This window comes from Chelonia mydas, chromosome 1 (assembly GCF_015237465.2).
Source record: "Chelonia mydas isolate rCheMyd1 chromosome 1, rCheMyd1.pri.v2, whole genome shotgun sequence".
Taxonomy (NCBI): domain Eukaryota; kingdom Metazoa; phylum Chordata; order Testudines; family Cheloniidae; genus Chelonia; species Chelonia mydas.
In genome coordinates, this window is record NC_057849.1 from 28,105,722 (window position 1) to 28,119,896 (window position 14,175).

Genomic DNA, 14,175 nt, shown 5'->3' on the forward strand with positions numbered 1-14,175 from the left:
TCCTTAAGGGGGCCATTTTGTTTCTCGCAAAGCCACCCCCTTTCTTGATTTTAATTCCCTGTAAGCCAACCCTGTAAGCCATGTTGTCAGTCGCCCCTCCCTCCGCCAGAGCAACGGCAAACAATCGTTTCACGCCCTTTTCCCTGGATTGCCCGAGCAGGAGCAGACGCCATAGCACAGAAAGCATGGAGCCCCTTCAGCTCACCCCAGCAGTTATGACCATTGTAAACACCTCGCGCATTATTGTGCAGTGTATGCAGAACCAGCACCTGAAAAACCAGGCAAGGAGGCGACGGCAGCGCAGTGATGAGGCCCTGAACACACTTTTCTCTAAAACCGCGTTCCCCCGCAATTTGGAGATCATGGTGTTAATGGGGCAGGCTCATGCTGTGGAACGCTGATTCTGGGCCCGGGAAACAAGCACAGACTGGTGGGACCGCAAGTGTTGCAGGTCTGGGATGATTCCCAGTGGCTCCGAAACTTTCACATGTGTAAGGGCACTTTCATGGAACTTTGTGACTTGCTTTCCCCTGCCCTCAAGTGCAAGAATACCAAGATGAGAGCAGCCCTCACAGTTCACAAGCGAGTGGCAATAGCCCTGTGGAAGCTTGAAATGCCAGACAGCTACCGGTCAGTCGGGAATCAATTTGGAGTGGGCAAATCTACTGTGGGGGTTGCTGTGATGCAACTAGCCAACGCAATCACAATCTGCTGCTATCAAAGGTAGTGACTCTGGGAAATGTGCAGGTCATACTAGATGGTTTTGCTGCAATGGGATTCCCTAACTGTGGTGGGGCTATAGACGGAACGCATATCCCTATCTTGGGACCGGACCACCAGGGCAGCCAGTATATAAACCACACGGGGTACTTTTCAATGGTGCTGCAAGCACTGGTGGATCACAAGGGACGTTTCACTAACATCAACATGGGATGGCCGGGAAAGGTTCATGACGCTCACGTCTTCAGGAACTCTGGTCTGTTTAAACGGCTGCAGGAAGGGATTTACTTTCCAGATCAGAAAATAACTGTTGGGGATGTTGAAATGCCAATAGTTATCCTTGGGGACCCAGCCTACTCCTTAATGCCCTGGCTCATAAAGCCGTACACAGGCACCCTGGACAGTAGTCAGGAGCTGTTCAACTATAGGCTGAGCAAGTGCAGAATGGTGGTAGAGTGTGCATTTGGACGTTTAAAGGGTCGCTGGCGCAGTTTACTGACTTGCTCAGACCTCAGCGAAACCAATATTCCCATTGTTATTGCTGCTTGTTGTGTGCGCCACAATCTTTGTGAGAGTAAGGGGGAAGACGTTTATGGCGGGGTGGGAGGTTGATGCAAATCGCCTGGCCGCTGAATACGCACAGCCAGACACCAGGGCGGTTAGAAGAGCACAGCAGGAACCGGTGCACATCAGAGAAGCTTTGAAAACCAGTTTCATGACTGGCCAGGGTACTGTGTGACACTTCTGTTTGTTTCTCCTTGATGAAAGCCCGCCCCCTTTGTTGACTCTAATTCCCTGTAAACCACTCGCCCTCCCGCCTTCGATCACAGCTTGCTTGCAAAGGAAATAAAGTCACTATCATTTAAAAAACATGTATTCTTTATTAATTGATTATAAAAATAGGGAGATAACTCACAAGGTAGCCCGGGTGCGGTGTGGGAGGAGGGTAGGAGGGAAGAAAAAGGCCACTTTAAAACCTGTTGAATGCCAGCCTTCTGTTGCTTGGGCTGTCCACTGGGGTGGAGTGGTTGGGTGCCCAAAGCCTCCCACCCCGTGTTCTTGGGCATCTGGGTGGGGAGGCTATGGAACTTGGGGAGGAGGGAGGGCGGTTAAGCAGGGGCTGCAGCAGCAGTCTGTGATCCTGCTGCTGTTCATGAACCTCCACCAGATGCCGGAGCATTTCCGTTTGATCCTGCAGTATCCCCAGCGTTTCCTCATGCCTCCTCTGATCTTCCTGCCGCCTCCTCTCCCTCACGTTCATCAGCCACCGTCCTGTACTCTGCTATTGTGTCCCTCCACACAGCTCTGTCAGTGCCAGATGACTGCATGAGATGAGAGAACATGTCATTGCATGTGCGTTTTTTTCGCCGCCTTATCTGAGATAGCCTCTGGGATGGAGGAGGAAGGCTTGAAACATTTGCAGCTGCTGAAGGAAAAAAAGGGAGTGAAGTATTTAAAAAGATACATTTTACAGAACAATGACTATACTCTTTCACGGTGAACAACACTATTCACATTACATAGCACATGAGATTTTGGTACAAGGTCGCATTTTGCATCTTATATTGAGTGCCTGCGGCTTTGGTGTTAGAGATCACACACGCAGTGCCAGGCAACAGAATTTGGCTTGCAGGCGGCCATGGTAAGCCATAGTCTTTCAGCTTCTACAACCTTCATAACAGCAGCCTCCTCCTTTCTCATACCAAACAAAGCCCGTTGAGCTGGCCATTTACTGCTGCAGTTTTCCTGTTAACCTGCAGCAGCGGAAACCAAACTAACCCCCTCCCCCCATCCAATTCTCTGGGATGATCGCTTTTCCCCTCCCCCCACCGCGTGGCTGGTATCAGGGAAGATCCCTGCTAGCCAAACGCAAACAGCTCAGCGCCAATGGCCCCCCCTCCCACCGCGTGGCTAACTGTGGAGAGGATTTCTTTTCAGCCACAGGCAAACAGCGCAGTAGGAACGGGCACCTCTGAATGTCCCCTTAATCAAATTCCCCTATTTCAACCAGGTTACCATGAAAGATATCACTCTCCTGAGGATAACACAGAGAGATAAAGAACGGATGTTGCTTGAATGCCAGCAAACACCGGGACCATACGCTGCCAGGCTTGGTCATGCAACGATACCAGATTACTTGCTACTAGCATGGCGTGGTAAAGTCTCCTACCATGGAGGACGGAATAAGGCTGCTCTCCCCAGAAACCTTCTGCAAAGGCTTTTAGAGTACCTCCAGGAGAACTTCATGGAGATGTCCCTGGAAGATTTCCACTCCATCCCCAGACACGTTAACAGACTTTTCCAGTAGCAGTACTGGCCACGAATGCATCCCAAGTCCTCAGGGCTACTTAATCATTAAAAAACGCTTGGTTTTATAACATGTATTATATTTTAAAAGGTACACTCACCAAAGGTCTCTTCTCCGGCTTCATTGGGTTGGGAGAGTATTTCAGTCAGGGTGATAAAAAGATCCTGGCTGTCAGGGAGAACGGTGTGCTGTGTGCTCTCCCCAAGCTCGTCGTCCTCCTCATCTTCCCCATCTGCAAAATCCTCAGCTATGGTGGAGAGTATTCCATCCTCGGAGTCCACGGACAGGGGTGGGGTAATGGTAGAGTAGAATGGTAGCTCAGAGTAGAAGCGGCATGTCTGGGGCTCTGTCCCGGAGCGTCCATTTGATTCTTTGGTTTTCTGGTACGCTTGTCTGAGCTCCTCAAGTTTCACTTGGCACTGTGATGCATCCTGGATGTAGCCTCTGTCCCTCATGGCCTCAGAGATTTTTTGAAATGTTTTGGCATTTCGTCTTTTGGAATGTAGTTCTGATAGCACGGATTCCTCTCCCCATACAGCGATCAGATTCCGTACCTCCTGTTCGGTCCACGCTGGAGCTCTTTTTCGATTCTGGGACTGCACGGTCACCTGTGCTGATGAGCTCACCTGGCCAAACAGGAAATGAGATTCAAAAGTTCCCGGGGCTTTTCCTGTACCCCTGGCCAGTGTATCTGAGTTCAGAGTGCTGTCTAGAGCGGTCACAATGGTGTACTGTGGGATAGCTCCCGTAGGCCAATACCTTTGAATTGCATCCACACTAACCCTAATTCGAAATGGCGATGTTGATTTCAGCGCTAATCCCCTCGTTGGGGAGGAGTACAGAAATCAGTTTTAAGAGCCCTTTATGTCGAAAAAATGGCTTCGTTGTGTGGACGGATGCAGGGTTAATTCAGATTTAATGCTGCTAAATCCGACATAAACTCGTAGTGTAGACCAGGCCAGAGGCTAGGGACACCATCCCTGTCCATCCTAATTGCCATTGATGGACCTATCCTCCATGAACTTACCTAGTTTTTTTTTGAATCCTGTTATAGTCTTGGCCTTCACAACATCCTCTGGTTGACTGTGCACTGTGTGAAAAAATACTTCCTTTTGTTTGTTTTAAATCTGCTGCCTATTAATTTCATTTGGTGACCCCTAGTTCTTGCATTATGGGAGGAGTAAGTAACACTTCCTTATTTACTTTCTTCACACCAGTCATGATTTTCTAGACCTCTATCATATCCCCTCTTAGTTGACTCTTTTCCAAGCTGAAAAGTCCCAGTCCTATTCATCTCTCCTCATATGGCAGCCATTCCATACCCCTAATCATTTTCGTTGCCTTTTTCTGAACCTTTTCCAATTCCAATATATCTTTTTTGATATGGGTCAGCCACATCTGCACAGAGTATTCAAGATGTGGGCATACCATGGATTTATACAGATAATATGATATTATCTGTCTTATTATCTATCCCTTTCTTAACGATTCCCAACATTCTGTTCGCTTTTTTGACTGCCACTGCACATTGAGTGAATGTTTTCAGAGAACTATCCACAATGATTCCAAGATCTCTTTCTTCACTGGTAACAGCTAATTTAGACCCCATCATTTTATATGTATAGTTGGAATTATGTTTTCCAGTATGCATTACTTTGGGAACCTGAAGGATGGGAGTGAAGGACCAGACCTAGAAATCAGAGGAGACAATGAACATCCCATGGAAGGACTTCCTAGTGCCTTGGAATGTGGTAACTTGGGCCCCTATCAATTCCATCTTGTCTGCTGTTATCTGGCACAAATGCATGTTCAGATATTATAAGTGACAATAATTCTGTCTGAAATTGTATAATAAAGGCAAAAATTGATTAAGCCTAAATTGGGTGGAGTTGTGACTCAGTTTTCTATTTTAACCCCGAACAAACCAGATGCCCCTTGATCTGGCAGAGTCAGGAAAACATCAAGAGTCTTAAGGTCTAATATAAGGTGGCTCAGGAGATCAATAGGAAGAATATTGGCAAGTGCTCTTCCATGTGGCTCAATGTGCTACTGGCCAATATGATGGCTTCCTTTACTGTGATAGTCAGGGAGGATAGTGGCATCCGTCCTGTGGCCTAAGCAGACCGTTTAAGGGTAAGGAGTCATACTTGGACATCCATGACAATTTGCTGTGATTGCAGAATGTTTGGGGAATTCTGAGATCGTAAGATGACAGTTATGGCGGCTCAGGAAAGAGAAGAGCTGCCTTCTATAATTAGTACACACCTTTATTTTAATATATACTAAAAGGACTAATGTTGCAGGCTCAGGGATGTGTTCTGTGTTCTAACAAATGCCGTAAGTGTTGTTAAATAGGCAATTTTAGGGGGAAATAGCTCAGTTTCCTTCCTGCCTTCCCATTCATCTGCACATCCGCCATCCCCGCATGCTTCCCATCTCCACACTCCCCTGCACATGCATGGTGGCTTCTCTCATACCCCACCACGTTTCACAGCTCACAATCCCTGTTTCGTCTCACCTGCACTCCCCCTCCAGTTTAATTAAAAAGGAGAAGAGCTTTACAGTTTCTACCCATTTGGAAGTATGACCCACAGTATCCCTGGATACGGCTACAGTCTTAATGAAGCCAGTTATAAAAGACATGAACTTCACTGAAGTGTTCATTTACCTTAATTGTATCTGGAAAGATCCTGGCAGAGCATGATGCCCAACTTTTAAAGGTCTTGAACTATTTAATCAGTCAGATTAAACTATTTATTGAGCCAGGAGGGCTTTGGCTGCCTTGATCGTGGGGTGCTGTTCCAGGAAGAACTGCTATGCAGAGATGGGGTCCACCTATCGAGGAAGGGGAAGAGCGTATTTGGATATAGACTGGTTAACCTAGTAAGGAGGGATTTACTGGGACAGGTGACAAAAGCCCACAGGTAAGTCAAAAACATGGAGACCTGGGAGAAGGGTCAGAATTTGGGGGGAGTATGGGCCATTATTGCAGGGATAAGGGTGAGACAAGAGAGAACATAGAGGGGAAATCAAATCTGTATCTTAGATGTCTATACGAATGCGAAAAGTATGGGGAATAAGCAGGAAGAACTTGAAATGCTAGTTAATAAATGCAACTATGACACAGCATTACAGAGAGTTAGTGGGATAATACGCATGACTGGAATATTGGTATAGAAGGGTACAGCTTGCTCAGGAAGGACAGGCAGGGGAAAAGGGAGGACATGTTGCCTTATATATTAAAAATGTATAGACTTAGACTGAGGTTGAGTTGTAAATAAGAGAGAGACTTGTTGAAAGTCTCTGGGCAATGATAAAAGGGGTAAAAAACAGACCACCTAACCAGGAAGAAGAGGTGGATGAGGGAAATACAACAGAGGAGCTACTATAAGGTGGGTGCATAACTGGTTGGAAAACCATTCCCAGAGAGCAGTTGTCAGGAGTTCACAGTCAAGCTGAAAGGGCATATCAAGTGGGGTCCCGCAAGGATCAGTTCTGGGTTTCGGTTCTGTTCAATATCTTCATCAATAATTTAGTTAATGACATAGAGTGTACACTTATAAAGTCTGTGGACAATACCAGGCTAAAAGGGGTTGAAAGTGCTTTGGAGAATAGGATTAAAATTCAAAATGATCTGGACAAACTGGAGAAATGGTCTGAAATAAATAGGATGAAATTCAGTAAGGACAAATACAAAGTACTCCACTTAGGAAGGAAGAATCAGCTGCACACATACAAAATGGGAAATGACTGCAGAAAGAAATCTGGGCGTCATAGTGGATCACAAGCTAAATACGAGTCTGAGCCCTCAAGGGTTAACACTTTGCTGTTAACATAGCCTCACATTCTGCAAGGCAGCAGGAATGGAGTAAGGAGACACAATCAACAGATGGCAGTGTCCTGCAAACAAGGGATGTGGGGGTCATAATGGATCACAAACTAAATATGAGTCAACGGTGTAACGCGGTTGCAAAAAATGCAAACATCTTTCTGGGATGTATTAGCAGGAATATTGTAAGCAAGACACGAGAAGTAATTCTTCCACTCTACTCCGCGCTGATTAGGCCTCAACTGGAGTATTATGTCCAGTTTGGGTACCACATTTCAGGAAAGATGTGGAAAAATTGGAGAAAGTCCAGTGAAGAGCAACAAAAATGATTAAAGGTCTAGAAAACATGACCTATGAGGGAAGATTGAAAAAACTGGGTTTGTTTAGTCTGGAGAAGAGAAGACTGAGAGGGGACATGATAACAGTTTTCAAATACATAAAAGGTTGTTACGAGGAGGCGGGAGAACAACTGTTCTTCTTAACCTCTGAGGATAGGACAAGAAGCAATGGTTTAGGTTGGACATTAGGAAAAACTTCCTAACTGTCAAAGTGGTTAAACACTGGAATAAATTGCCTCGGGAGGTTGTAGAATCTCCATCATTGGGGATTTCTAAGAGCAGGTTGGACAAACACCTGTCAGGGATGGTCTAGATAATACTTAGTCCCGCCTTGAGTGCAGGGGACTGGATTAGATGACCTCTCGAGGTCCTATCCAATTCTATGATTCTATTATTACAAGGCCAGAGCACACTGTACCATCCTCAACATTAACAGTTCTAGAAGTGATGTTTAAATATAAAGCTAGTTATGTTTATATATAAGGAGGTTTTTACACCTCTCTATGGTGTAACAAATGTAATACCTTTGAGTTTTATAGTGATATTTGAGAACTGTGGCAACTAATCTAGAAATAGTGCACACAACTATACTATAAATCTGAACACTAAATAGGAGACCATGTAAAAGGGATAATAGGAAAAGACATGGGAAGCATTTGATTTCACACGGAAAATGGACATATCTAAAAAGAAAATGCAGAATTGGCTTCTTGACAACCTGTGTGACTGGAACGTTTAAAAAGTTCCCCTCAAACACACACTATGATGAAGATTTTTTTTTTTAAATAATTAGGAGCCTGTTAATCTATTTTCAGTACAAAATTTTATTTAGCTAGCAACATATAAAAAAAGCTATGATTTTACATTTAAATCCTTCAGATTCAATGCAAAATACACAGGGCGATACAACTTACATCCATTGTTCACATAGCATTATATGGGGTTTTTATCATAGGAACAACATAAGGTAACTTTTCTTACTAGTGAGATTGATGGCAATCTGACATATTTTTGGCTTCTGGCACAAAACATAAATAGCCCCCCTTTAGAGAGAAGCTTTAGAGCAGCTAGTCTATGCATAGCAATAATAGCTGTTGGTGAAGAGGCAGGAGAAGAGTCAGGCCATTGCAAATACTGCCAGAACAAGCATGTTCTGATACCATAAGGGAACAGATTGCTTTAAAAACTACCACCAATTATTTAATACCTTGAGGGACAAGTCCCGGATCTGACAACTTCCACAGAGTTCTCAGGGCCTCTATGGCTCATTTGGGTTCACAACGGCAGAAGTGAATGCAGACCCAGGGGTGGCCATGATAGGCCAGAACCATGGCCATACAGCTGCCAAACTCCATCTCGCTCCAGGAATAGTTCATGCTTCTGCACTTTCCCACCCAACTGTTGTATGTAGTGTAGTGCTTCTTCAACATCCCAGAGGCAGTCAGTCAGGGAGACCAAATGGGCCACACAGCCCACTGAGAGGTCTTGCAGTTAAGCCCTGAACTGTCCTAGCTCTCAGGATGAAACTACTGAAGGGTATAGCTGTGGTTCTCAGTTAGCACTACGCAGCAAGTGTGGGGAAATCTTGACTTTTTAAAATAGCAACTGCTGTAATTCCTATTTTGATCATGTTTTTCTGTGCTCACTTTGGAAACAAATCATTCAAGCATTATTGAATTAGTGCTGTTTCAGTGGGAATACTGAAAATAAAAAAAATACATGAAATGTGTCATTTGCACAAATATACAGAGGCAGTGTCTCGTCCATTACTAGCCCAATTCCATATTTTTTATGCAGGTAAGACTCATGCCAACTTCTGAGAGTTTAACTTGCACAGCTGCAAGGTTCTATCTTACAAGTCTCACTTGAGTGTTAGAAATATACAAGCCATTTTCTAGAATTGCAGAGCAGAATGTTGCTTCTGTATTTCTGACATTTTATAAGACAGTAACAGGAGACCCTTTCCAGGCATTAATAGTTTTAACATTGAAAGTTGAATCTTTGGGTCCTTGAATTTTTCTGCTAACCATAGCAAACTGCAGATAAATGTAATGTTCATTAGGCCTGAAAAATAAGTTAACTGTATCCATCCATGCATATTGCTTTAATTTATTCCTCTATAAAATGTAAAGCACAGTGAGAAATTTTATAGAAGGAAGAATTCTTTTATATACAGCCCAGAGATGAACACAACCTTTTAGAAGTTTTACAGAAGGAAGAATTTTTCCTATGGAATATTTCTCAAAGTTTTTACTAGTAGGCACTGGTAACCCAACATACACGTCAAGTTATGTTGCATACACAGTACCACTGAGAGTTAATCTTTCACAAAAGAATTGAAACATTAAGGCAAAAAATAGTTTAGAGTAAAACACTATCTAAAACCTTGCATATTGTTTTCTGATTCCATCACAAGACCTGGGCATTTCTGCAGTGTGATTTTATATAATGAATCCAGAATCATCTCTGCTTTCTTCTTGAAGCAGCAGTACTCTTGAAGGGGTCAAATTCATCCTGCAATGTAAAAGTTCATTTAAAAAGCTATCAAGGCATTTTGAATTAAAAAGGCAGAATTAACATAAGAGTTGGCTAAATCAGAAGGCCCGCCATCTTACTCCATATTTTCCACTCTGCCTGTTTCTGTTAGTTTCTTTGTTCTTGTTCTATTATTTTCAATATGAAGGAGGATATTTATTTATTGATATAAACTGTAAATAAGACATCATAAAGAGAGCAGTAATCAGGCGCGCGCGCACACACACACACACACACAGCATCCATAAACTAAATCCTGATTTCTGTGAAAGAGAAATCAGTATATCTGCAGAGCTCAGGGAAGAATTTGTCCCCCCTTATCATATAGCACTGCACAACTATTTTGTGTATCAGGAGCTGGAGGGAGGACAGGGTCTGAAGAAAAGAGACGGAAAGGTTGGTTAAGATTTTCTCTGGATGTCAGATACTGGCCATTGCCAGTTAGGATACCAGACTCAATGAACCAACAGTCCAATATGGTTTGTCAAATCCTATGTATCTCTGTAAGTTAGATGTCCATAAAGGTAGTTTAATATGAATAAAACCTGATGGGACATTGAGAATCAAGTGTGAAGCACTCTGACATCTATTGAGGAAAAGTTCTATATATGATCTAGGTATTATTATTATTGGATTACAGGACTGGTCTTAGCAGGTAAGGGCTGGTCCTGTAAAAACACTGCCTCCTTAGTAATATGAAGTTCAGCTTTCAATTTTTAAACACACACGGTAAAAATTAATTTTTACCCTTTCTTATATATTTTTTCATAATTTGTAACAGCAGTGGAGATAGGGAGCTGTCCCATTCATCTCCAAAAAGTTTTTAAATGCAAAAGTAAAGTTTCTATTGCTTGGGTATGTTGGAAACATCTAATTCATGCTGCAGTTATGCTGGTTTTGATTCAGGAAAAAAACATGCTTAAATGTTGTCCTGAATAGGGACAATTTCTGCAGCCTTATTTTGAAATGCACACAAAGATGTACAATAATTTTAACAAAAGATAAAAATATTTTAGATCCACAGAATACTAAGAATTTGAAAAGCAAGTAGTACGGTATCTGGAATTCGTTTTTACTATATTTGCATTTTGTTAGCTAAACACCATTACACCGTATTAGCTTATTTACATTTCTTTTTGTACTAAGCATCTTACAGTCAGAGAGCTCTGGAAAATAGAACAGAATCAGGTGTTCATATACTACAGTGATGCGTAGCAGCATAAACCCATTAGACATACCGAAACAACAGAGTTAACCCATCTTGTAGTACCACAACATAGGAAGGAACAGCCATGTACTTACAACATTGGACGCGGACAGGGGAGGAGTTGTGTTAGTTCAAACATTATCAGGAGGGGCTGGGAACCCAAAAATACCCCCATTTTTTCTTGTGCATAAGGACAAGAAGAGTGAAAATGACAACTTGGTTTTCTTGTCCTTACTGAGTGAACTGCAACTATTAGTTTTATTGATTTTAATATACAATGCAGTACAGTGCTATTAGAAACAAGTGTACAGGAATCCTTATAAATATTCGTTAGAACAACAGAACAGTCATACTGGGTCAGACCAATGGTTCATCCAGACCAGTATCCTGCCTCCTGAAAGTGACCAGTGCAACATGCTTTGGAGGGAATGAAAAGAAAAGCTCAATTTTAAGTGACTTATCCCTTTGTTCAGCCTCGGCTTCTGGCAGTTGGAGGTTTAGAGTATGGGGTGGTGTCCAACCTGGAGTATGGGGTAGTGACCCTGACCATCTTGGCTAATAGCCATTGATGGACCTATATTCCATGAACTTATCCCATTTTTTCTTTAATAGTTATACTTTTGGCCTTCACAACATCCCATGGCAAAAAGAACAGGTAGACAGGTTGTGTGAAGAAGTACTTCCTTTTGTTTCTTTTAAATCTGCGTCCTATGAATTTCATTGGATGACTCATGGTTCTTGAATTATGTGAAGGGGTAAATACTTCTTTATTCCCTTTCTTAACACCAGTCATGATTTTATAAACCTCTTTCATATCCCCATTTAGTCATCTCTCTTCTAAGCTGAACGGTCCCAGTCTTTTCAATCTCTCCTCAAATGAATGCTGTTCCACACCCTTAATCATTTTTGTTGCCCTTCTCTGTACTTTTTCCAGTTCTAACATCTTTTCTTTTTTTAGATGGGGTGACCAGAATTGCACATAGTATTCAAAGGGCAGCTGTACCTGGATTTATATAGTAGCATTATGATATTTTCTGTCATATTACTATCCCTTTCCTAATGGTTCCTAATGTTCTGTAAGCTTTTTTGATTGCTGCTGCACAGATGTTTTCAGACAACTATCCACAAGGACTCCAAGATTTCTTTCTTGAGTGGTAACAGCTCATTTAGATACTATCATTTTGCATATATAGTTGGGATTATTTTTTCCAATGTGCAGTACACTCTGCACTTAACACACTATTTTGTTGCCAAGCCACTCAGTTTAGTCAGATCCCTTTGTAACTCTTCACTGTCAGTTTTGGACTTCACTATCTTAAGTAATTTTGCATTGTTTGTAAATTTTGTGACCTCACTGCTCTCCACCTTTTCCAGATCATTTATGAATATGCTGAAGAGTGCAGGTCCCAGTTCAGATCCTTGCAGGGTGTGGAAGGGCACTATTAACCTCTCTCCATTGTGAAGACTAACTATTTATTCCTACTCTTTGTTTCCTATCTTTTAACCAGTTACTGATCTATGAGAGGAGCCTCCATCTTATCCCATGATTGCTTACTTTGTTTAAGGGCCTTTGGTGAAGCACCTTGTCAGAGGCTTTCTGAAAGTCCAAATACACTATATGCATTGGAACACTCTTGTCCACATGCTTGTTGACAACCTCAAAGAATTCTAACAGATTGGTGAGGCATGATTTCTCTTTACAAAAGCCATCTTGATTCTTTGCCACCATATCATGTTTATTTATGAATCTAATAATTTTGTTCTTTACCATAGTCTCAACCAGTTTGCCTGGTTCTGAAGTAAGGCTGCAAAGGCAATCTTGGCAATTATAAACCAGTAAGCCTTTTTTTTTTTTAAATCACCATTATATTACCTATTCTCCAGCCTTCTGACACAGAGGCTGTTTTAAGTGATAGATTACATACCCCAGTTAGTAGCTGTGCAATTTCATATTTCATAGAATCATAAGTGTAGGACTGGAAGGGACCTCAATAGGACATCTAGTCCAGTCCCCTGCACTCAAGGCACAACTCAGTAATAACTAGACAATTCCTGACAGGTGTTTGTCTAACCTGTTCTTAAAAACCTCCAGTAATGGAGATTCTACAACCTCCCTAGGCAATTTGTTCCAGTGCTTAACTACCTTGACAGTTAGGAAGGTTTTCCTAATGTCCAACCTAAACCTCTCTTACTGCAGGTTAAGCCCATTTCTTCCTGCCCTATTCTCAGAGGTTATGGAGAACAATTTTTCACCCTTTTCCATACAACAACATTTTATGTATTTGAAAAAACTTATCGAGTTCCCTCTCAGTCTTCTCTTCTCCAGAATAAACAAACTCAGTTTTTTCAATCTTCCCTTATAGGTCATGTTTTGTAGACCTTTAATCGTTTTTGTTGCTCTCCTCTGGACTTTCTCCAATTTGTCCACATCTTTCCTGAAATGTGGCACCCAGAACTGGACACAATACCACAGTGGAGGCCTTATCAGTGTGGAGTAGAGTGGAAGAAGTATTTCATGTGCTTTGCTTATCACACTCCTACTGCTACATCACAGAATGATGTTTGCTTTTTTTGCAATGGTGTTATATTGTTAACTCATATTTAGACTGTGATCCACTATACCCCCCCAGATCCATTTCTGCAGGATATGACTTTTATGAATTTTTAAAGGCTGCCTTTTTGCTTCCAACCATGGTTTTTACTCTGCCCCAAATAAAAATAAAAAGATCACCATGACTAAACAGCATACATTTAGTTTGAGCCTTTATTATGTATCTAACTAATTTCCATGCAGTTTGCAAGCATTTTACCCTTGTAACTTTTCCTTTAAATTTCTGTTTAACTAGTTCCTTCATTTGTGCCCCTCCCTTTTTGAAATGATGATAATATACCGTTAATCAGTTTAATATTTTGCAAAGTGATAATATGAAGTTGTGAGAATTATGACAAGAGAAGACCATACTGTACCTCATCTGATTCAAAGTCAACCCCTCTAGTTATTTGGCTTTGCGAGCTCCTTTTGCTGGATGTAGACATGCTTGACAACCTTGAGGGTTACAACAGGAAACATTTAATGATCATCACAGAGCATGGCACCAGAACCAGACATTCTAAGTTTTCTGTTTGGCCAGACCAAACCTAAATAAAAATATTGTTTGTAGATCCTATTATCCTGTTAATCCAGGTCATGGTGTCCTCAGGTTGCTGTTAAGTGTATGTATCAGTTTTGAAAACATAT

General features: G+C 42.0%; 1 protein-coding gene across 10 annotated transcripts in view; it reads right to left on the reverse strand.

The window, feature by feature from the left end:
• Window positions 1-7,999: 7,999 nt before the first annotated feature.
• The window catches only part of MRE11 (MRE11 homolog, double strand break repair nuclease), a 53,884-nt gene continuing 47,708 nt past the window's right edge, over window positions 8,000-14,175 (reverse strand). For all 10 annotated transcript variants that reach the window (XM_037889688.2, XM_037889683.2, XM_037889679.2 and 7 more), the window contains 2 exons: window positions 13,905-13,983; window positions 8,000-9,709 (listed from right to left, as the gene is read on the reverse strand). In XM_037889688.2, the coding sequence (XP_037745616.1) occupies window positions 9,656-9,709; window positions 13,905-13,983 (133 nt within the window). In that variant the 3' untranslated portion in view covers window positions 8,000-9,655. The remainder of the gene's footprint in view (window positions 9,710-13,904; window positions 13,984-14,175) is intronic.